This window comes from Bos indicus, chromosome 20 (genome assembly GCF_029378745.1).
Source record: "Bos indicus isolate NIAB-ARS_2022 breed Sahiwal x Tharparkar chromosome 20, NIAB-ARS_B.indTharparkar_mat_pri_1.0, whole genome shotgun sequence".
NCBI classification, from domain to species: Eukaryota; Metazoa; Chordata; class Mammalia; order Artiodactyla; family Bovidae; genus Bos; species Bos indicus.
The window spans coordinates 6,660,945-6,684,884 of NC_091779.1; the positions used below are offsets into that span (position 1 = coordinate 6,660,945).

At 38.6% G+C, this 23,940-nt stretch overlaps 2 protein-coding genes across 6 annotated transcripts in view; one reads left to right on the plus strand and one right to left on the minus strand.

Moving 5' to 3' along the window:
* Window positions 1-126: 126 nt before the first annotated feature.
* LOC109574857 (ribosome biogenesis protein NSA2 homolog) lies at window positions 127-7,284 on the minus strand. The gene is made up of 6 exons (XM_019982851.2): window positions 7,139-7,284; window positions 4,987-5,174; window positions 4,744-4,894; window positions 3,281-3,460; window positions 1,737-1,929; window positions 127-379 (listed from the first exon to the last, which is right to left on the minus strand). The coding sequence occupies exons 1-6, from the start codon at window positions 7,139-7,141 to the stop codon at window positions 312-314; spliced, it is 783 nt and encodes a 260-aa protein (XP_019838410.2). The 5' UTR covers window positions 7,142-7,284; the 3' UTR covers window positions 127-311.
* Window positions 7,285-7,391: 107 nt separating this feature from the next.
* Window positions 7,392-23,940, plus strand: part of GFM2 (GTP dependent ribosome recycling factor mitochondrial 2) — a 70,523-nt gene continuing 53,974 nt past the window's right edge. For 2 of the 5 annotated variants that reach the window (XM_070774529.1, XM_019982849.2), the window contains exons 1-7: window positions 7,393-7,548; window positions 14,483-14,567; window positions 16,780-16,864; window positions 18,268-18,325; window positions 18,770-18,867; window positions 22,298-22,423; window positions 23,119-23,207. In XM_070774529.1, coding sequence (XP_070630630.1) covers window positions 14,505-14,567; window positions 16,780-16,864; window positions 18,268-18,325; window positions 18,770-18,867; window positions 22,298-22,423; window positions 23,119-23,207 — 519 coding nt within the window. In that variant the 5' untranslated portion in view covers window positions 7,393-7,548; window positions 14,483-14,504. Of the gene's footprint in view, window positions 7,549-14,482; window positions 14,568-16,779; window positions 16,865-18,267; window positions 18,326-18,769; window positions 18,868-22,297; window positions 22,424-23,118; window positions 23,208-23,940 lie in introns of all 5 variants that reach the window. The other 3 variants (XR_011562397.1, XM_019982850.2, XM_070774528.1) reach the window with 3 other exon arrangements.

Sequence of the window (23,940 nt, forward strand, 5' to 3'; positions counted from 1 at the left end):
GACAGGTCTGCACTGCATAGTACCACTCATTAATGCAAATACTGTTGAAGTAAGATATTTCTATAATATTTTTTAATCAATTGATTTTTATGAACATTTAAACGCTAAACAGATGCAAAAGACCAGTTTGTAAAACTAGATCATTTTAATGTTGGCTTTTTTCTTTTTTAAAACAGTAGAATAAATAGTTTTCTTTGACTGAAGACAACATGTAAGGTTGGTTGGTAGTATTCAGAAATATCAGAGTAACGGTTTCCCAATTGGTGTGTAGTCTTCAGTAATTATAAAGAGTTATTTGCATGTAACTGCTGTCAAACCAGTAAGACTGCATTTATGCATCCATCATTTTCAGGATTATTGGTAACCTGGGCATATTTTCCTAAGAGAAACAAAACAGAACAGTGAGGGATGTTAGCTAATAAAAACGAATACATACGATCTTTGCTTAAAATATTTACAATCATCACTTTTAAGAAAGAAAAAAAGTGAACAACTGTGGTATTACATGAGATTTTATAAAATGAAATCACTTAACATGCCTTTGTGGGTTGACCTGAGCACTGCTTTTCCACACAATTCTTACTGGAAAAAGTATCAAATATTATTAACTAAGTTTCAAATCAACTTAACAACCTATTTTGGTTTTGTATTCCAATACCAGCGGCAGCCCTGCAGGCTGCAGGTTACTGGCACCTGGTCTGTACCAGGAGCAAGGTAGAAAATAATGCACTTTTGCAAATCCATTAGAAAACCTGCAGGAGAAGTGAACCTTTTAGTGTTCAAAAAAATTTCTCTAAACCACAGAAAAAGTAAACTATCTTGGTTCTTTCCTTTGACCTAGCATTATACAGACACAAAAACCCAACTAAGATAACATAGAAAATAAAAGTATCTTACTTAAAATCACAGAAAAGATAACCCTAAATTAAACTTTAAAAACCTGAATCATTTGAATATTAAAAGAACAATGCATCATGACCAAGGAAGGTACATTCTAGAAATACATTATGGTTTATTACTAGGAAGACTATTAATACATCAGTTTAATTCCATAAATATTTCAGAGGGAAAAGTATGATCACCTTCACAGATGCCAAAAAAAGCATTTGTTAAAACTTCAATGTTAATTTTGGGTAAAAACTATTGAAAAAGAACTAAATAAAAATACCTTCTCAGCATAATACTGTGGCTAACCAGTAGCCAAAAAATGCTTAGTTTTATTAACTCATTTTAAATTCTAGTCAACATGAAGTATATGCCAATGACTCATGAAGATTGAATCAATAAGCTATACACTGTATTCTTCCCTTTCAAAGAACATTAAAGTGTAGAAATACCTGGGTACTGAAAGCAGAAAACTAAGAAAATGAAGAAAAAAAGAATTTAAAATTGTTACATATGACATATTTTAATTTGTAATTGTCACTTAAGTAGTGTAGCTATATATTTGATGTATGCCTCCCTTCCCGTTTGTGGTTAGTTTATTTTCTTCCAGTATTTTTCAATTGTAACTTACCATCTTTTCTAATAATACCTTTTTAAACAAAAAGCAACCAAAAATATCTAGCAATGTAGTTTATGTAACCGAAACCAGTAAATTAAGAACATTCACATTTTCTAAGTATTATTCACATCAAGTTTAACTGCACTAAAATCTGCTGCATATTTCATGTCAACTTAAAAATGTCTATTTTAGGATTATAACACCAAGAACCCCATATTCAAATTGGACTTACCCCAGATGACTTTGCCTCCTTGTGTTACAAGGCCCAACTCGCTCACGTTCACCTCAATGACGGTTCCTTTGGTAATAACGCCCAAAGTTGTATATAGTGGGGATGAGGGATTCTTCTTTACACCAAGTATTGGCAAGCAAAAGGTGGCTTTCAGTTCAGGATGTGTTACATGAGCCTTCTTGAAACGTAATCCCTAGTAAGCCAAACACAAGTTAAAGATGTTAATGATGAATATTGATTCTTTTTGCTTATCTTTTCCAATTGTCTCCCCACCCCACTCCAAAAAGGATTGAATATTATCTCATCTTAAGGCATCAGAGAAAATATAATTAATTCTATAGACAACTTATCTGATAGTTACAGAAAAATATGTGAGGAAAAACTCAAACACATACTCCTAAAAAGTTCTCACCATGGAACAGCTGTCCAGCTGTGTATACTTCCTGAGGGCCTGAGACATGCCAGGCACTGTGCCAGAGCTCACAGACTGTGCATTTCAGCACGACAGCCTTAACAACTCCCGCTACTTAAAAAAAGATAAAACAAGGACCAGCAGGTTAAATAACTTGTTCCCAGGCTAAATAGTGTGAGGATACCTCAGCCACCTTCCTTGGTGAAAAAGACTGTCAGCTCTCTGCATTGATGGTTAATACTGGTCAGCAGACAGCCCAGAGAAGACAGAGACCAGAGTCACCTAGAGCCGTAGACAATATGTAAATAAATGGGCATGGCTATGTTCCAATAGAACTTTATACAAGCCGGCTGTTAGGCAACATTTTATTTCATTGAAAATGATTTCAGGTTGAGAGCTAGAGTAATACTGCCAACTTTCCCCTCTGATTCTTTGTTTTTCTAAGCAGGCTGGTGTCTAGTTGGGAGATGAATTCGTTCTGTTTAAAGGCATTCTGCAAAAATATATTAGGGGAAGAGAGGAGATTGAGTTTGGCCATTACTGCTGTCAACAGAAACTGAAGGCCCATTTTAATACTCTCTTTTGTCAATGACTACATATTAAGTAAATACTTTCAAAGGCACTGATACTTCTCTTACTAAACTGGAATTGACTCTTGAAAAAACAATCCTCCAATTTTCTAACTGTTCTCAAAGACAAGTGTCGGGCATATAGTAGATCATTTGATGAATGAGTAAAATGACTGTGTGGTAATGAAGATTCTAATTTTTTTTTTTTTTCCCACACCATGTAGCTTGTGGGATTTCAGTTCCCCAACCAGGAATCAAACCTGTGTCCCCTGCATTGCAAGCACTAAGTCTTAACCACTGGAACTTCAGGGAAGTCTCTGTCATGTTTACAAGTCCAGATTCACTGACAACCTTTGTAATGAGAATTCTTTTTCATTTCAAATCTCCTACGAAGCCAAAGATTCTTGACAGTAGTGGGAAAGTGCTAAACAATACCTATCATCAGCTTAAAAACATCTTTCAATATGTTTTTTTTGTTATACCAGTTTTAGGAATTTTAGGAAATTATCTGGTTTACCATAGGAACCGATCTTTAAGCCACTGCACTCTTAACAGGGTCTTACCATTGGCCTAATGAATCTTTCATATTTAGGTGGTTTTCGAGTAAAGCCATCTCCAACAAAACAGACTTTAGTAACCATCCTCTTCCAGGCTTTCTTCTTTCTCTTTCCTGTTCGAATAACTTTTAATACTTCTGTTTCTCCCTGGGCACGAACTTTAGGCAGAGGGACCTCCCATTTTCCCTAAAACAGATCACAATTAAAATTTATATTAGTAAAAGAGAATGAGAATAAAACGTCCAGTATTTTTTAGTTGTACAAAGTTGTAGATTCACTTTTTTTGCTTAAGCAACGATATTTTTCTAGAGATCTACACTGTGTCCTCAAGAAGCCTAAAGTTAATTGGCACTAGTTAAGTTTACTGCTAAATAGTTTATACTGTAAAACTGGAAGACTGTCTCCATCTCTTATCTCCCTATTTCTACCCTGAATGGATTTTTAGATAATATTATTAGTAAGACAAAATCATCACTCCATATTTTGTACCTCCTTAGAATGTAGATTCTGTCGGGGGCGGGGGAATGGAAGCAGCGCAAGGCAGCAGAAAGAATTCTGGGCCTATTTATGAAGGACAAACCCTATAGCATTTCATAAATAAGTGCCTGTGAAAACTGATTCACAAAACTCCTGGACTCCAGTCTCATCTGTAAAATGAAGAGAGGTTAAGTAGATAGTCTCTAAAATTTGGTGAAGTTCTACGGTTCCAATTTTGATACATACCAAAAAAAGCAGTAAGATTTTACAGATCAAATCTGGAGACTGTCAGTTCTTTAAATACAGATACTGCATATTCTGCTGCTACCTACATTTGTCACTCTATCCACAGGTGTTTAAAAATAGTATCTATGTCTTTCCCTCGGCTTTTAGCAAAATTTAGCCGAATCTGACACTAAAGACAAGCCAGAAGTTTTTTTTTTTTTTCTTTTTAATTTCTGAATTTTTATCTGAGTCAAATCACTTAGGATGCTTTCCACTACTCTACTTTTTAACCAGTTTTGGCACTGCAAAGCAACAAAAACAAGAAGCAGTTGTATCCCTCTCTATAACACCACAACATTAGGAGCTGTCAAGTATAAGAAGCTGTTTTAAATAATTTCTTTTTTCTGCCCATGATGTGCGGGATCTTAGTTCCCTGACCAGGGACTGAACTTGTGCCCCTTGCAGGGGAAGTGCAGAGTCCTAACCACTGGATCGGCAGGGAATTACCTTAAATAATTTTTAAAAACTAAAGATGCATGACATTCTTAAAAAAAAAAATTAAATCCTGCTGAATGTTCTCATGGTAAGAAAACAAACCTTTTTTATTACTAAAACATTTTATATGAAAGACTTCAACATCTAAATAATGGTAACAGTTGGACTTTATTTTTCCATTTAACTGAAGAAACTAAGAACCTCAAATGTGAATTTAAGTAATTCTCCTGAACAACAACAACAAAAATAAAGACCAGTTTTTTACTGCTTACCGCTTTCTCTTTTCGTTTCTGTTTAATCATATTGGAAAGTACTTTAGCTCGAGACTGTCCCTCTCGGTCCAGTAGATATGCAGGTACTGCTCCTTGTGGAGTCTTTTCATCATTCTTCTGTTTGGTGTTTCTCTTTTCATGCATCTTAATACTACCAAGAATGAGAAAGACTCAAGATTATCAGTTTTAACAACTAATACTCAAAAGACATTTAACTTGGTACAACAAATAAATGGTACTTACGTCTTTTTCATTTGTATTTTCTCAGCATGGCGCTGTTTATGGTAGAGCTTAGCTTTCAGACCAATCATCTTTTTTGCCTTCTTTGAACGTTCATGAGCCTCTCGACCTTCCTTCTTTCTCTTTTTCTCATGGTAATCCAAACGATATCCATAGCGCTTACGGTGTAACTCAATATATTCATTTTGTGGCTATAACAATGCAAGAAGTGTTAAAAAAAAACAAAACTGACAGAATTATTCTAAAATACTTTCTTGTGAGCAGCATATGAAGTATAGATCATTGTATATCATCCACTGCTCACTTGATTAAATAACTCTTGCACTATTAAGCCTAATCATGTGATGTAAGTTAAATAAATTTTAATCCTGGATGATATGAGGTGTCAGGATTTACTTCTGTAATAAACTCAGTGAAAGTTCATTGAAGAGAACTGTCCAAAATCCACTGGACCACAAAAGAGACGATCTGATTCTAGAATCGCTCTTTCTGAACATCCATATCTGGGTTTTCAATATAATCATCATTCATACTTATTTAAAAAATTTAAAATTTATCCAGTTTTATTAAAGAATAATTTACACACATATAAAGATATGTACATGTAGGTTTAGAGTTGTAAGTTTTCACAAGCTATACAGCTCTGTAACCACAGTCAAAATAAGAATATTTCCAACACCCCAGAAAGCTGTGTGTTGCTTTGAAGTAAATCATCTTTTTCCACCTCCAACCTGGCATCTGTTGTTCTAGTTTTGCCTTTCCCAGAATGAAAGTAAATGGAATCTGCAGAATGCAACCCTTTGCATCCAGCTTCTTTCACTTAGCATAAGGCTTTTGAGATTCCCCTACATTGCTGCATGAATCCATACTTCAATTCGACAAGTAGTCATTTTATTTTTACCACCGTTTGTTTACTCATTTACCAGTTGACGAATATTTAGCTTGTTTCCAGTTTTCATTGAATAAACGTGTACCCAGACGTCTTTGTTCTGACATATGCCAAACTGTTTTCAAGGCGGCTGTACTATTTTTCGTTTCATTAGCAATGTATGGGGTCCTCTTTTGCTTCTTAAGCGCCTGTTTTATTTTATATGCCAGTTTTATTTATAAACGTACGGACTCAGTCTATTTGTATTTTAAGATTACAAAAATAAAACAATGGTGTGAGGCCAACTCCAACAACACGGAAAATAATTCTAAGTGTAACAATCAACAAGTTACTTTGTATTGTGTGGTGTTTTCAATTGCTATCACATAAACTTGGCAGCAACCGTGAAAAGGGTATGTGGATTTGCCACCTCGCACAGAAACACAGATTAGGCACGTAGTAGAAAGACAAAAGATCTGGCAGTCAGATCTGGGCTGTACGTCCAGCTGCTTGGCCCTCAGCAGGGCATACCTTCAGTTTCCTCAGCTGAGATGAGGACTGATGTGGGATTAAAGACTAGTGTACAGTTATCACTAGGATCTGGAACTGATGGCCACACAACTTTAAGTGAAGTCAGGAATTCAGCAGAGTGAAACCTGTCTGACTTCAAAAGCCTGTGCTCAGGCAAATAATCCACTCCATCGACCAAAAGTGAGGTTATTTTGACTCCAGACTATGGATGTGAAAGTTGGACCATAAAGAAGGCTAAGCGCCGAAGAATTAATGCTTTTGAACTGTGGTGTTGGAGAAGACTCTTGAGAGTCTCTTGGACAACAAGGACATCCAACCAGTCCATCCTAAAGGAGATCACTCCTGAATAATTATTGGAAGGACTGATGCTGAAGCTGAAACTCCAATACTTTGGCCACCTGATGCGAAAAACTGACTCATTAGAAAAGACCCTGATGCTGAGACAAACTGAAGGCAGGAGAAGAGAGCGACAGAGGACGAGACGGTTGGATGGCATCGCCGACTCAAGGGAAAGGAGTTTCACCAAGCTCCGGGAGTTGGTGAAGGACAGGAAAGCCTAGCGTGCTGCAGTCCACGGGGTCGCAAAGAGTCGGACACGACTGAGCAAGAGCGCACCCCACGGAGTCCACCCTCATTCCCTCAGCAGCACCTTACTTCCGCCTATCCTCCCTCACCGCCAGCCCAGGCGCCCATGGGACCCCAGGCCCCGCCACCTCCGACGCCCTAGGTCCCGAGCTCCCGAGGTGACCTCCTCACCATGGTGACGGCTGCCGAGCCGCCGGGTGCAGTCTCCGCGGCGCGAAGAAGCTCTCAATTTTCTGCTCTCAGAGACCAACGAGCCAACTCCGCACCACCCGCGACAGGAAAGGGTCTATTCTAACGACGTGCTCCAGAAAATCCGCGACGCAACCGTTCCGAGCTTCCTTTCTCCACTTTCAGCTAAGAGGGCGGAAGTTGCTAGCCGGCAGCCTTTGAGTGGGGCGCTACCGGAAGTGGCGGAGTGCGGCGCGGACTGAGGCAAAGAGAAACAGATTTAGGTTCAGCTCACCGGTAGGGCGCCCTCGGAGACAGACCGTAAGACCTTTGCATCCTTGGTTGCGGCCGGCACCTCGGCTCTCACCAGCCGGGCGGGAAAAAGACGGCCTCCAGATGCGACCGAGTGCCGGGTAGGTACCGGGCCGCGCCGTGCGGCTCCCTCGTGCCTTGGACCACGCAGTTCACTGGAGGCCTTCCAGGATGCTATAGCCAGGCAGACACGAGGACCGCAATCTCCCGCCCCCTCACCTCGGTGTTCGCCCAGGTGTGGGCCTTTCTCTCCCTCTGGCGAGAGCGACTGGTCTTTGTTCCTGTCTCCGTGTGTAATGTGTGCACGACTGAGAAGGATGCGGAGGCATGAAAACTTACTGTAGAGGGAAAGTAAAATTACTGGGCCTCAATGGCACCCCACTCCAGTACTCTTGCCTGGAAAATCCCATGGACGGAGGTGCCTGGTGGGCTGCAGTCCATGGGGTCGCTAGAGTCGGACACGACTGAGCGACTTCACTTTCACTTCTCACTTTAATGCACTGGAGAAGGAAATGGCAACCCACTCCAGTGTTCTTGCCTGGAGAATCCCAGGGACGGGGGAGCCTAGTGGGCTACCGTCTATGGGGTCGCACAGAGTCGGACACGACTGAAGCGACTTAGCAGCAGCAACAGCAACGACTGTCAGAAAAGAAAGACAGCGTCCTGTCTAATTTTTGAAATTCGTGAGGCCTTTTGGTGCACAGGGCGGTGTGAATTTGCATTTCGTCGTTCTCTAGTGGTTCCGAAGAAAGTGCCCGTTTTACCTTGTAAAGCATGGTCGCTGAAGTTTCTTTAATTACGTCTGGAAAGTCATTCAGTTATTCGTCTCCCAAAGTCTCAGAGCATGGATTTGAGGCAGTTTTTTTAAGCCTTCATCTTCTAATGTGACTTATTTTCTTTAGAATCCGAACTCATTCTGATTAGCATTTGTATATTTTCAAGTGCAGTAAATTACGTAGACTTCGTGGGATACATTTACCCCTGGTATTGCCTTCCCCACCTGATTCAGGTCACTGTTACATTGAGGCCTTCCATGAGCTCCTTGGCCTTCCCTGGTAGTTCAGCTGGTAAAGAATCCGCCTGCAATGCAGGAGATCCCAGTTGTATTCCTGGGTCGGGAAAATCCCCTAGAGAAAGAGTAGTCTACACACTACGTTATTGTTGGGCTTCCCTGGTGGCTCAGTCGGTAAAAAATCCGCCTGCAATGCGGGAGACCTGGCTTCGATCCCTGGGTTGGGAAGATCCCCTAGAGGAGGGTATGGCAACCCGCTCCAGTATTCTTACCTGGAGAATCCCCATGGACAGAGGAGCCTGGCGGACTACAGTCCATGGAGTTGCAAAGAGTCAGACACCACTGAGCGACTAAGCACAGCACAGCGTAGGAGCTCCTTACTTACGGTTAGTGCTGCCTCAGTTCCCCTTTCCTGCTTAATTGTTTGCTGTAAGCACCTGTCACCATAGGAGATGCTGTGTGTTTTATTCCTTTTCTTTCTTATTTGTAGTCACTGATTAGGATAGAGACAGCATGAAGCGGGGATTGCTGTTTTTTTGCTCACTACTTTTAACCCCATTACTTAGAAGACAGTGGTAGACAATAAATTCTTGTTAATTGAATTGAATTCTCATGTGGATCATGTGATGTGATAGATGAAAAGACAGGCTCAGAGATTTGAAGTTAGTCATTAAAGATCATAGAAGACTTGGAACTCAGGCAAGTCCTCTGACTAAAGTCCAGTTGGCTTTTTCTCACCACAAGTGAAAGGCCCACTTGACATTTCTAGTATAATTAAAAGTTTATTTTAAAAAGTATTTTAAAAAGTTTATTTTAAAAGACTTTATTGACGTGTAATAACTGTGACATGAAGACAAATGTGTACTGTAGATGAACGTTCTTAGTGAATTCTTCAAAACCTGAATATACCCATATAAGCAGCACCCAAATCAAGAAATGACCTGCATATGAGAAGCCCTCCTCATGCCTTTTTCACTTCTAAGAGTACCTACAATCCTGACTTGAACAGAACGGATTAGTTTTGTCTGTTTTAAATTGACATGATTGTCATCATACAGTATGAACTTTTGTGTGTTGGTTTCTTTTGCTTCCTGCCAGTTCATGGAAGTTTTTAATAGGTTTGTTTAAATTACGAACTCGTGGCTTTTTTTTTTTTTTTCTCAAAGCCATATGCCCTTTTCCCTTCTGAATCAGAAATAGAAAATATTTTAGAGGTTAAGCAGTAGTCACCTTTTGATTTATGTGAAAAAGAGGCGATGTTGTTGCTACATTGTTTATCATTTGTTTTTACTTTCACCTGGGATTGTGGGATAGAAATGACCTAAACTAATCAATGTTAACAAAAAGCTCTCTTTAAAAAATTTCTTTCTATCTAACTGGCAGTAGCCAAGAAGGGTATCATCACTACTTTGGTGCATATCCCAAAAGTATATACTAGATAGCCACTCTTTGCATTTTGGCTGTCAGAAGCTTGACAATGTATTCCCCTGATCTGTATGATACTTTGATAGTGTTTATTGGTATAGATAAGATTAGAAGAATAAGCCAGGAGGATGTGAGAGCTGCTTTGTAAATTGATTTGTTAAAGAGGAGAAACAGGTACGGTAGTAAAAGCCGTGCAAAAGATGTTATGAATGAAATGTTTGTTGTTTTGATATACAGGGTTGTTAAAGGTCACAATTTTCCTGAGGCTGGGGATCATGTGTTACCCATTGTCATGTTTCCAATAACCAGTTCCTGTGTTGCTTCACTAAATGTTAGAAGAACAAGGAATTGGAAGGTACTTTTCCAGTTGACCTTTAAGAGTATCTTTAATTACTGAGCATTTTTTTCTAGCAAGCTTTTTTTTTTCCCCAAGCTTTTTTCTTCAGTTAAGTTAAATGCTAGACGAATTTTAAAAGTTTAGATAAATAGCTCGTCTTAGAACTTGTGACGTAAATCCTGTGGTAAAAATGAGTGTTTAGATAGTTTGAGGTGCTCTATTCAATATAAAAAGAAAAAAAGCAAAAATGACAGTAGGGATTGACATTAATCAGTGATGAACATATTGACCTGATTCATAGTTGATACTTTTCTGAGAATATTGAATATGACACAAATCTGAATTGAAGTTTCTGATTCAGGAAAAATTACTAAGTATGGTAACAAATCCCATATGTAAACAGACTATTTTAACTGATGCTTTAGAATCTCTTTTCCTATTAATACATTACTTCATCCTCAGGAACAACATCTTCATTTATGCTTGCATACTAATGTATTTTGTGATTGTATTTTAGTGTCCCATGATTCCTGTTTTTGTGTATTAAGCCTTATAGACATGATAGTCCACTGATTTTTTTTAGTTTAAATAGTCTATAAATTCTTTTGTTTATAGATTGTGTAACTTGTTGATCATGTAGAACGGATATTTAGCTTTTTCCCCTCGTTACTTTCCCTTTTCATAACATAAGGTGTCACACCTTTTAGTGAGTACTTATGTTACCAAAACAAGCTTGGGTCTACTTGCATGAGCACAATAAAGTCCATCTACTGACAGCAGGTTGTGAAGGAAAGTGCAGTGTTTACTGCAGGGTACCAAGCAAGGCTTCCCTGGTGGCTCAGATGGTAAAGAATTTGTCTGTAATGCAGGAGACTCAAGTTTGACCCCCTGGAGAAGGGAATGGCTACCCACTCCAGTATTCTTGCCTGGAGAGTTTCATGGACAGAGGTGCCTAGCATGCTACAGTCCATGGGGTCACAAAACGTCGGACACGACTGAGGACTAAGACACACGAGCAAGGAGCCTCGGTAGCTAGTGCTTAAAAGTCCTCAACTGTCCAAACGCTTTCAAGGAAAGGTTTTAAAGATACGGAGAGGGAGGGGGATTGTGGGTGTGTGATCGGCTCATGGATAGTTATTCCAATCATTTGGAGTCTACCTGCTTGTCCGCATCATATTGTTAACTTCCACCTGGTGGAGGTTTCAGTATCTGCAAAACAATTCAAAGAACATGGTTCAGAATGGGTGAACTTATTATTTTATCGTTTCGCTGTTGTATTTCTGCAGTTTCTCACTTCTCTTATTAAATTAGTTTTTGGAACTTGGGGAAGACCTAGAGGATAAAGTTTTTCTACCGACAACAGGCAAGTGGAGGACATGGGAGGGGCCTCTGTTTTGGAAGGCCCCATAGGGCTTTGCTCAATTACATTTTTGTTTGTTTTTTTTTACTTTCTGGCCACTCCCCGGTTGTCCTGTGGGATCTTAGTTTCTGGTGAGGGATTGAGACTGCACCCCCTGTATTGGAAGTGCGGAGTGTTAAAAAACATTGGATCGCCAAGGAAGGTGCCTCAGTTGTGCTTATGTGTTGTCTGAACCTGAGGAGGTCTGGACCTTGTATAAAGAATCATCTGATAGTACTAGTAGGAAACCATTTTCATTGAAAATCATTGAGCCAAGAGGAAGAAGAATTTCAGGGGCAGGCCCTAAATGACTTCGTAGGTCAAAAATATGTTTGAGGCATGGTGCTAGGCTGCTGATAGAAGATCCCTCCTTTGGGGTCGGTAGTGGAGATGACTCGTAAATACCGTGTTTGTCAAGCGTAAATATAAGTTCCAAGTATTATGAAAACAGAGAGGAGGCGGTATGAAAACTTCGTAGGAGATTAGGAAAGGCTTCCAAGCTGAGGCTTAAAGGTTGAATAGAAATTTGCCAGGTGTGTGGCTTTGGGGATTTGAGGACTGCTTTCAGACAGTGGCACCATTACACGCAAAGGTGTGAAGGTGTCAGAGCATGGTGTTTCAGAGGAATTTTGGCTAGAGCTCCTGGAATAGAGTAGGAGTAGGAGAGTACAAGGCTGTGAAGGTAGTTAGGGGCAAATTTGTCATATTAAAAGACTTTACAGGTTTTTAAGTAGGAAATTGACAAGATGATGGATTCAAGCAGTATTTTCCACTTAAGTGATCTGAGTACTACCTTTTTAAGTCTGACAACTGAATGTCACCTGAGCTATTAATTACTTAATATTTTTCCTTAAATTGACATTTTTACATAAATGATTTCATGAAAGCAATACTACAAAATCCCAGGTGGCCCAGCGGTAAAGAAAACACCTGCAGTGCAGGAGAACACAGGAGACTCAGGTTTGATCCCTGAGTCAGGAAGATCCCCTGGAGGAGGGTATGGCAGCCCATTGCCTGGAGAATCCCATGGACAGAGGAGCCTGGCGGGCTCAGTCCATAAGGTTGCAACAAAGAGCTGGACACAAAGGAGCACGTGTGCACGCACAAAATCATAGATTTTGTTGCTATTGTTTCTAACATTTGTTTAGTACATTTTTTTCCCCTCTGTAACCTAAAATAATAATCATGGGCATTTACTTTGGGAAACATAGTGGTGGAATAAGTTAAAAACTTTTGGTCTATAGGAACCTTTTGCTCTTAAAAATGAGTCAGAACTCAAGAACAGTTTTGTTTACATGGGTTATAATTGATACTCAGATATTAGAAATGAAAGCAAAACTTTAAAATCTTTTAATAATTCATTAAAATAATAAATCCGTTAGATATTAATGTCATTAATATACTATAATGCAAATACCTATTTTCAAAAACAAAAATGATTTAGTTTGAAGGGTGTTTTATATTGTTTTATAATTTTACAAGTCTTAAATGTCTGGCTTAACAGGAAACAGCTTACATCTGCTTCTCTGTTTGTTATGTTACTATGATTGTGCTACTACTGTTAGTTATGTTACTATACACTGTGCTGCCACTACTGTGTATTGTACTAAGCTGACTCTGTGCAACCATATGGACTGTCACCCGCCAGGCTCCTCTGTCCAAGAGATTCTCCAGGCAAGAATACTGAGTGGGTTGCCATACCCTCCTCCAGGGGATCTTCCCGATATATATGTATATGTAGATATATGTATGTGTGTATATATATATCCCGATAGATAGATATATATACACATTTTCCTTCCATATATATATATATATATATATATATGTATGTATTTTTAAATTTTTTTTGGTTGAAGTGTCTGAAGAAAATCTAGAATACATATATGTGGTTGGGCAAAGGAGGAGTATTTTAATAAGTCTTTTCAGAAAATTGTGGATCAACTTATATACCAGGTTTTGACAGGTGATAGTTTCTTAAAGGTTGCAATGTGGGATCAAGCCATATTGGTGAGCTTCTGTATTGTGTTATGGTAGAATTCTGAAATTGTTCTATTTCAGAATAGATTAACATATGTTGTTTTGCAAATATTCTGAACTTTAGTATTGGAAATGAAGAGGGAATATATTTGGGAAATAAAATCAAAAGGACTGGCAGCTTCCTAACTAAGGGTAGTGAATGTTTCTGTCTTAAGAAACAGAAGGGAGAAGATTAGAAAGGATAATGAGTTTTGACGTGACTTCTTCCATAACAGGTACCCGATGGAGTTTAACCTTATCTGTTTGTTTGCTTGGTGCCCACCCCCCTTATCTCATATGCTTCTGTGCATTTTTCTCATTGCTTTGAGAGTGTACCTGATGCATGGTGAATATTTAGTATATGTTTTTTAAACTACAGATGCTAACTTTCCATGATCATAGAAGAGGACTTGCTTCTATATATTTCTGGTTGAAAAATCAGAATATACAGATAAACCAAAAAATTATACTGTCAGTGAGAAATTACCAACTTAACATGTAGATGCTTACCTTTCTGTACTTAATTCTGTTTTTTTAAAACATAAAAATGCTTTTTTGCTTGGTGTATTTTTGTAATTTCAATATGTTTTTTTCTGCAGTATCTTCACATCTTTCTTGAAGAGTTAAAGGATGCTGAAAAAATAAGGGACTTGAGATCCATGTTTCTCATGTTTAGTTTGAGTTTTCATTTTCTGAATTATGCATTGACTTTTTGATAGCTAAAAGTATTGTTTGTACTTTTTAACAGTAGTACATTTTTACTTAATATACTGCATTTACGTTATGTATGTCTTACATGTAATACATAAGCTTAGTTTTGCAATTCTGTTATTTCTTTTTCAGAGAATAAGTTTAGAGGGCCAAGATGTCCAATTTAAGGATATTTGCAGTGAATCAGAAGAAAATATCCAGCTTGCACTACTTTAATGTAAGGTTTTTTTGTAAAGTTAAATGTACTTTGACAACTTCAGTTACTTGACTTCCCTGAAGGTCTAGTGTATTTCATATACTAGTTTAAAAATTTTTTATTTCTTATACTAGTGTATCAGCAATTTCTTAACGGGGAGTATGGAAGAATCTGTAGCCAACAAGAAGCATGCCTTATCATTAGTCTATAAATTAATTTTGCTACTTTAAAATTACCTGTGCAGCATATTGAGACTATATTCCATTTTGAGGTCATTAGTGGCCCAAGGAGTTACACAGATTTTCTTCAGTGTTTCCATTTCTGATGCTTTCAGAATGTACACCTTTTGATAGATGATACCGTCTTACCCTGGTCATTATGAAGTAGAAATTTAATTAGTTGAGTCTCTTCTCTATTCTTAATCTATTTTCTTATAATGATAGTGTTTTGTTGCCAGCAACTTGGTAACTAAGTAGAAATAACACAGAAATCACAGGTATGCATTCCTTGACCTCATGAAAGGCAGATTGTGACAGCCCAAAATCATTACATATACTAACTGCAACAATGCCAGATATATTGACAGCCATTAAATCTAGTGGTCTAGGGATAAATTGATGGAGAACATTCAACCTCTATGTGGGAACATTACAAGAAGATACTTGGGAGCTTTTAAAAATGTTAGTTTTTTCCCCCTCCCTTCCCTGTTTCCTGAATGTATTTAAAAAGCTTTCTAGCTGTCAGAGTCACCTGGAGAGCTTGGTTTTTTTTTTTTTTTTTTGCTTTATTTAATTTTAATTGAAGGCTAATTGCTTTATAATATTGTGTGGTTTCTGCCGTATGTGAGTGTGAATCAGCCATAGGTATACATATGTCCTCTCTCTCGCACCTCCCTCCCACCATCCCACCCCTCTAGGTTGTTACAGAGCCCACTTTGAATTCCCTGAGTCATACAGCAAATTCCCATTGGCTATCTGTTTTACGTATGGTAGTGTTTATGTTTCCATGTTATTTTCTCCATTTGTCCCACCCTCCCCTTCCTACTCCCACACGTGTCCATGAGTCTGTTCTCTGTGTCTGCATCTCCATTGCTGCCCTGCGAATAGGTTCATCAGTACTGTCTTTCTAGATTCCGTATACATGCATTAATATACAACATTTGTTTTTCTTTTTCTGACTTCACTTTGTATAATAGACTCTAGGTTCATCCACATCATTAGAACTGATTCAGATGTGTTCCTTTTATGACTGAGTGATATTCCATTGTATATATGTACCACAGCTTTTTTATCCATTCATCTGTTGATGGATATCTAGGTTGCTTCCATGTCCTAGTTATTGGGCTGACAAGCCTCAGAATGGAAGAAAATAATAGTAAATGAGACAACTGACAAAGGATTAGTTTCCAAAATATACAAGCAGCTCATACAACGTAATACCAGAAAAACAAACAACCCAGTCAGAAAGTGGTAAAAAAAAAAAAAACCTAAACAGACATTTCTCCAAAGAAGACATACAGATGGCTAATAAACACATGAAAAGATGCTCAAGGTCACTCATTTTTAAAGAAATGCAAATCAAAACTACAATGAGATATCACCTCACACTGGCCAGAATGGCCATCATCAATAAGTCTACCAGCAAAAAATGCTGGAGAGAGTGTGGAGAAAAGGGAACCCTCTTGCAATGTTGGTGGGAATGTAATTAGATACAGCCACTGTGGAAGACAGTATGGAGATTCCTTAAAAAACTAGGAATAAAACTGCCATATGACCCAGCAATCTCAGTACTAGGCAAATACCCTGAGAAAACCAGAATTGAAAGAGATACCTGTACCCCAATGTTCATTGAACCACTATTTACAATAGCTAGGACATGGAAGCAACCTAGATGTCTGTCTACAGATGAATGGCGGGCTTGTTAAGATGCATTATTTGACCTTACCTGTAGAGTTTGATTCTCTTGAGTGGAATGGGTCCCAAGAATTTATCTTTCAAGTAAGATCCCTGTGATGTTAATGCTGCAGATCTAGAAGAGCCATCATCTAAGGTCAGTTCAGTATTAACTTTAGCCTTATTTTTTTCTTGTATAATTTTGTGTTGTCACTTTTTAAAAGAGTTGGAGTTAATAAACTGGGACTACTATATGAAGATTCAAAGCATAGTCATGGTGTTAAAGCTACAGTAAAAAGTTATGCCAAAATAAAATTAACGTTTCTTTTTCTCCTCACCAGAATATGTGTTCCTCTAAAATAAGAGCAAGTCTAAAAAGATTAAAGCTACATGTGCTTCTTGGAAGAAATTACAGTTCCCTACCAGGTACAGATGTTAGATTCTTCTCATCTTTCTTAAACTGCTTGCTTTCTCCTTTTCTCTGTCTCTCTCTCTCTCTCATTTGCAAGCATCTCCCTTATTGGGAATCACCAACCATTTTTAAAACAGTGGCTCTCTCTTACTTCTTGGCTATTTCTTTGAGATTATTAGGAACTGAAGCATGCTGGTAGATGCTCAGAGGTAGTATCAGTCGACTTACACTTCTCGTGTGCTGTCCATCCTCATGAGCTGAGCAGAGGGAAGGGTGGGTGGCTTGAGTAGCTGGCTCAGAGGTGTAGCAGGTGGTTCAGCACACTGCATCTGCGGTGCCACGTGTGCGGATGCATCCAGCTGCAGGCTGTAATACTGTGGCATGCATGTATTGAAAAAAATCCTCAGATAAGTGGACCTACACACTTCAAACCTCTGTTGATCAAGGTTCACCTGTAACTTCATTCTGTAGCAGTTCTCACTACCATCTTTGTCATGTGAGAATACTGGAGCAAAAATACCAATTGGCTGTGTAACTTGTAAAGACATGTGAATTTAATGGCCTGCCTTATTGGTGAGTAAGGGGTTTCTGTGTTTTGCCCATGCAGATTTATCATTAGCAGTACAGATTATCATCCAGTCTTCAGACTGCCATCAGGTTTTCAAAATGTAATAGACGTCTTCATAATTTATTATAGAAGTTTGGGAGAACTGGTTTAAATACCAGAAAGGTGTAGATTGAATTTATAAATGTAACTGCATTGTTTCTTTAGTATTAATAGAGTAAATGGTAAGTGTGGAGTAAGTCATCATGACTTTTTTATTCCAGAAATACTATTTGGCCTTCTATAAATATTAGATTATTATAGCTTTCCTATTCAGTGACACCTCCTAGGCTGTCTTTAAAGGTATCATGTCCTTGGAATTGCTGAGGCATGGTAGGTTCCAAGTTGTACAAAAACCGTTGTCAGATGATATGAGTATCACTTTTTGCTCTTCAAGCCTCGACTGTGTCAGTTTATAGGAGTGTGTGGTGTTTTTTGTTTTTGGTTTTAAGTTATTTATTTGGCTGTGCTGGATCTTAGTCATGGCATGCGATCTCTTGGTTGTGGCATGTGAAATCCAGTTCCCTGACTAGGGGTTGAACCTGGGCCCCCTACACTAGGAGTGCAGAGTCCCAGCCACTGGACCACCAGCAAAGTCCTTGTGCATTTTTTGTTGTTGTTGTTGTTTTGGTTCAAGATCAAGCTTTCTTAGAGAGTGCAAGAAAATAAATTTTAGGTAAATGAGTGTTACATTTAGTTTGAATTTTACTTTAATTGGTATTATACTATTTGCTTAAAATTCTTTTAATTTCTTTAATTTATAAATTAAGGACTTTTTCTTTAACAGTTCAATTTTAACACTCTTTCCATTAGGTTTAATAGGAAATGATATCAAGTCCCTTCATTCCATCATCAATCCTCCTATTGCTAAGTAAGTCTCATCATTGATACTGTCTTTTCCATAGGCTGCCATGAAATATTACAGGTGTCTCTCACACGCTTAATTCAGCATTTAGTGAGTGCTCTAATTTTTATAATTTCCTGCCCTACCTAATTAACTATAAATAGATGTTGGTTTGTCTCTTAAAAAGCTGTTGTCTCAATTCAATGCTAGAAGTTTTTAATGTAGCAGCAGTACACTTTTCATAGAAATAAATATAAGATATTCACAGAATTGTAGTTAGCTCTTTAGCTGTTTTGTCAGAATACTGTGAGAGTGATACATTATCCATTTTTCTAATTTTTACACTTTTATATAAAATGTTGAAATACTAACCAGTTTTTAAAATTGCACAGCATAGATATTTTGGTTTTACAGTTTCAGTAATGTCCACCTTATAATACATGTCTTTTTTTTTTCTTCCCTTTTAAACAGAATTCGTAATATTGGAATTATGGCTCATATTGATGCAGGAAAAACTACCACCACAGAAAGAATTTTATATTATTCTGGATACACAAGATCACTGGGAGGTTAGATTGGATTTCTCCTCTCTCTCCCCGCCCCCATTAGAAAAAACATCATTGGGTAATATTTTGATGAAGAAGTCAGCCCAAAGATGTTGAGTGTGGCATGGCGGCAGTACTGTCTAAGCCACAGCGTAAAGTTAAGGTGGTTACAGTACTCACCAAAGGGTCTTTGTAGCTTCAGGTAAACATTCGGACTCGTGTCTTGGGCTGCAGTTGGCACTGGTCTACTCAGAAGTCTCTGGGGTAGGAACATAGCTTACGAGCAGAGCAGCAGTGGGTGTTTCTCCCTGCAGAAGTTCTTACAGCAGTCTGCAGAGCTCTGTGGAAACTGTCTTCTTTGGCTACCCAAAAGTGATAGCTTAGGTGTAAGGTAACAAGATTCACAGGAGCCACTCTAGCTTGGAAAGCTCATGCCTTGGAGGAGTGAGTATCTCTTGTTACAGCTCTGTGGGCCACCTTCCAGGTTTCTCACAAAGGACATGCCATACCCCACTCAGGGAAGCCTAGAGCTGCGTTTCTTCATCAGGTATTTATAATTCATTGTTAGTCCTTCCCAAGTCAGGTGTAGTTTACCAGTCAGAAATTATTTTTTCCATAAGTATGTTGCCTAGCAGTGCATTTGGCATACTTGTTTTCTGGGCTGTAGGAGAAAAGACCTGGAAAGTTAACCAGAGGTCAAATTCTCATGCAGAACAAGAAAAGATTTTGTTAATCTTTAACCCCCAGTAATAGTATTATTTACCTAAGTTTGAATTTACTTTTTTTATTATACTATGTCAAAAACTGTCATTCTTTTTTTTCTACCTTGCCCCTTATCTCTGGTGAAACAGTTTTTTTCTTTTTCTTTTTTCACACGGAGGGCATCATGTCCTTTTAACTTTTTTTTTTGGTTGCACTGAGTCTTCATTGCTGCTTGCAGGCTTTGTCTGGTTGCCGTGAGCAGGGGCTACTCTTTGTTGTGGTGCATAAGCTGCTCATGGAGGTGGCTTCTGTTGTGGAGCACAAGCTCTAGACTTATGGGCTTCAGTAGGTGCATCACACGGGCTGTGTGGGCACTGCATCAGCTAAGTAGTTTTGGTGCATGGCCTTTAGTTGCCCGTTGCCTGTGGAATCTTCCTGAACCAGAGATTGAACCTGTGTTTCCTGCATAGGAAGGTAGATTCTTATGCACTGTACCACCAGAGGAGTCCACCAAAGTGATTTTGAAATGTGCTCCATTGAGAACAATTTCTCTAGGTCTTTGGAATTGGCTGAGACTTTTATAAAGGATAAAACCATTCAAGATGAGAATCTTCATGATGATAGGTTCCTATCATAATGATAAACACATGAATTTCTCATGGAATTTTTTGCCGTGTAAATGGGGAAATAGGGCTTCCAGGTGGCTCAGTGGTAAAAAATTCACCTGCCAATGCAGGAGACTCGGGCTTGATCCCTGGGTTGGGAAGATCCCCTGGAGAAGGAAATGGCAACCCACTCCAGTATTCTTGCCTGGAAAATCCATGGTCAGAGGAGCCTGGCCGACTACAGTCCATGGGATTGCAAAAGAGTCTTTTGCCCAACTTGCGAAAGAGTTAGCTGATTCACTTTGCTGTACAATAGAAACTAACAACGTTGGAAAGCAACTATATTCCAGTAAAAATTTAAAAAATATTGTAGAGAAGTAATAAGGTTGGAATTAAAATTTGGTTTGTCTGTGTTCTTTTATGACATTACTCTGCCTCCTGTCAAGGGATCAGGTGTGAGGAACATCAGATAAAGATGGGATAATGAAAGTTAAACTAGGAAAAAAATGAAAGAAGTATATGATTCAGTAAAATTAAAATATGTAAAGAGTTTAATCTTCGTTATTACAGAAAAAAATATTTTTATGGAATAGTTCAGTCGCTCAGTCATGTCCGACTCTTTGTGACCCCATGAATTGCAGCACGCCAGGCCTCCCCGTCCATCACCAACTCCCAGAGTTCACTCAAACTCATGTCCATAGAGTTGGTGATGCCATCCAGCCATCTCATCCTCTGTCGTCCCCTTCTCCTCCTGCCCCCCAATCCCTCCTAGCATCAGGGTCTTTTCCAATGAGTCAACTCTTCACATGAGGTGGCCAAAATATTGGAGTTTCACCTTTAGCATCAGTCCTTCCAATGAACACCCAGGACTGATCTCCTTTAGGATGGACTGGTTGGATCTCCTTGCAGTCCAAGGGACTCTCAAGAGTCTTCTCCAACACTGCAGTTCAAAAGCATCAATTCTTCAGCACTCAGCTTCCTTCACAGTCCAACTCTCACATCCATACATGACCACTGGGAAAACCATAGCCTTAACTATACAGACCTTTATTGGCAAAGTAATGTCTCTGCTTTTGAATATGCTATCTAGGTTGGTCATAACTTTCCTTCCAAGCAGTAAGCGTCTTTTAATTTCATGGCTGCAATCACCATCTGCAGTGATTTTGGAGCCCCCAAAAATAAAGTCTGACACTGTTTCTACTGTTTCCCCATCTATTTGCCATGAAGTGATGGGACCAGATGCCATGATCTTCGTTTTCTGAATGTTGAGCTTTAAGCCAACTTTTTCACTCTCCTCTTTCACTTTCATCAAGAGGCTTTTTAGTTCCTCTTCACTTTCTGCCATAAGGGTGGTGTCATCTGCATATCTGAGGTTATTGATATTTCTCCCGGCAATATTGATTCCAGTTTGTGTTTCTTCCAGCCCAGCGTTTCTCATGATGTACTCTGCATATAAGTTAAATAAGCAGGGTGACAATATACAGCCTTGACGAACTCCTTTTCCTATTTGGAACCAGTCTGTTGTTCCATGTCCAGTTCTAACTGTTGCTTCCTGACCTGCATACAAATTTCTCAAGAGGCAGGTCAGGTGGTCTGGTATTCCCATCTCATTTAGAATTTTCCACAGTTTATTGTGATCCACACAGTCAAAGGCTTTGGCATAGTCAGTAAAGCAGAAATAGATGTTTTTCTGGAACTCTCCTGCTTTTTTGATGATCCAGCAGATGTTGGCAATTTGATCTCTGGTTCCTCTGTCTTTTCTAAAACCAACTTGAACATCTGGAAGTTCATGGTTCATGTATTGCTGAAGCTTGGCTTGGAGAATTTTGATCATTACTTTACTAGTGTATGAGATGAGTGCAATTGTGTGGTAGTTTGAGCATTCTTAGGCATTGCCTTTCTTTGGGATTGGAATGAAAACTGACCTTTTCCAATCCTGTGGCCACTGCTGTATTTTCTCATCTGCTAAAAAAACTTTTTCTAGAATGATGCTTAATTTAGAAAAGGATTAAGGGAATTAAATATTAAATAATTTATTTTATGAACAGTTTTCCTTAGAGCATATTAAACTATGTCAGGTAGAAATCAAAGGCCTATAAAATATACTTGCTTTTAAGCCTAACTATGTCATTTCTTTTCCTGGCTAGATGTTGATGATGGAGACACAGTGACAGATTTCATGGCTCAAGAGCGAGAACGAGGCATAACTATTCAGTCAGCTGCTGTCACATTTGATTGGAAGGGGTATAGAATCAATCTTATTGATACACCAGGTATAGTGCTGTTTCAGCAGTGCAGAGGTGCTACATTATTTTGAGATTTTTTTATTTGTGTGTGTGTTTAATCATGGTAAAAAACATGTAAAATCCACCATCTTAATAATTTTTAAGTGTACCATTCAGTAGAGTAAGATTGTTCACATTATTGTGAAATAGATCTCCAGAACTTTTTCATTTTTTTGAACTGAAACTCTGTACCTTTAAACAGCTTCTCTTTGTCCCTTTGACCTCTGGTAACCACCATTCTACTTTCTAGGTCTATAAGACTGACTACCTTAGATACTGCTTATAATAGAATTGTACACTATTTGTCCTTTGGTGACAGGCTTATTTCACTTAGCAAAACTTTTTAGGGTTCATCTGTATTATAGCCTGTGACAGTACTTCCTTCCTTTTGAAGGGTATTCCATTGCCCATAAGGAAGACATTATGGGATACATACAAAATTTTGTGTATATGCAGAAATATATGGTGAATATTTGAATACAAAAAATTGATGAATATTTGGGTTGCTTCCCCCTCTTGGTTATTGTGAATAGTGCCCCTCTGAACATGGAGGTGTAAATATCTCTTTGAAATTATCCTTTCAGTTCTTTTGTGTGTATACCCAAAAGTGGGATTGCTGGATCATGTGGTGGTTGTGGTTGTGGTGTTATATTTTGGGTGTTATATTTCTCATCTTTTCTTAGGTCATGTGGATTTTACCTTGGAGGTTGAGCGCTGCCTGAGAGTGTTAGATGGTGCAGTGGCCGTGTTTGATGCCTCTGCCGGTGTAGAGGTAAAAAATATTGCCAAAGTAAAGGTAGAAAGTATTATTTTTTTTAAAAAGTAGAATGCATCAGATTGATTTAACTATAACCCTTTATTTGGTAAGCTGAGATTGATATTATTATAGCCCTTTATTTCATAAGCCCAAATTGGTGGTATTATAACCCTTTTTTGGTAAGCTCATATAAGTCCAATTATGATGAAAAGAATTTGGAATAATTTGGAATTTAATATTGAGATGTGATCTCATGTACTTCAGAGTAAAAGGAAAGTAAAATTTACTTTTCTGTAGGAAATAATGAAAGTTGGTTTTGAGAAGAGCTGGATTCTTACTTTCAAGCTAACAAATTAGTCTGCCATAGCTTTATGGATTCTGGCAGAAGACATAAGATTCCTGAGTCAAGGATGAAAGGCCGTATTAGTCACCAAAATAGCAATATCCAGAGTATCAACGTTTCCTTGTGCTGATTCGTCAAGCCCTAATTCCCTTAGGGTGACAAAAGAGAGGTCCGGTGACAGCTGCATGCAGTGGGACCCTGTGCTTAATGCAGGTATTTTATAATGGGCATTAGACATGCCTGCTCTGTGCTCTGAACGGATACATTATCTTCCAGGGTTGTAAGCCTACCTACCTTTTCTCTGGAAGGAGACACTAGCTGCTGTCTCTAAACTGTTCACTATACAAAATCTAAAAAGATAGTCTGGAACAAAGGCAGTCAGTGCCTCTCCTGATAAAACATGCA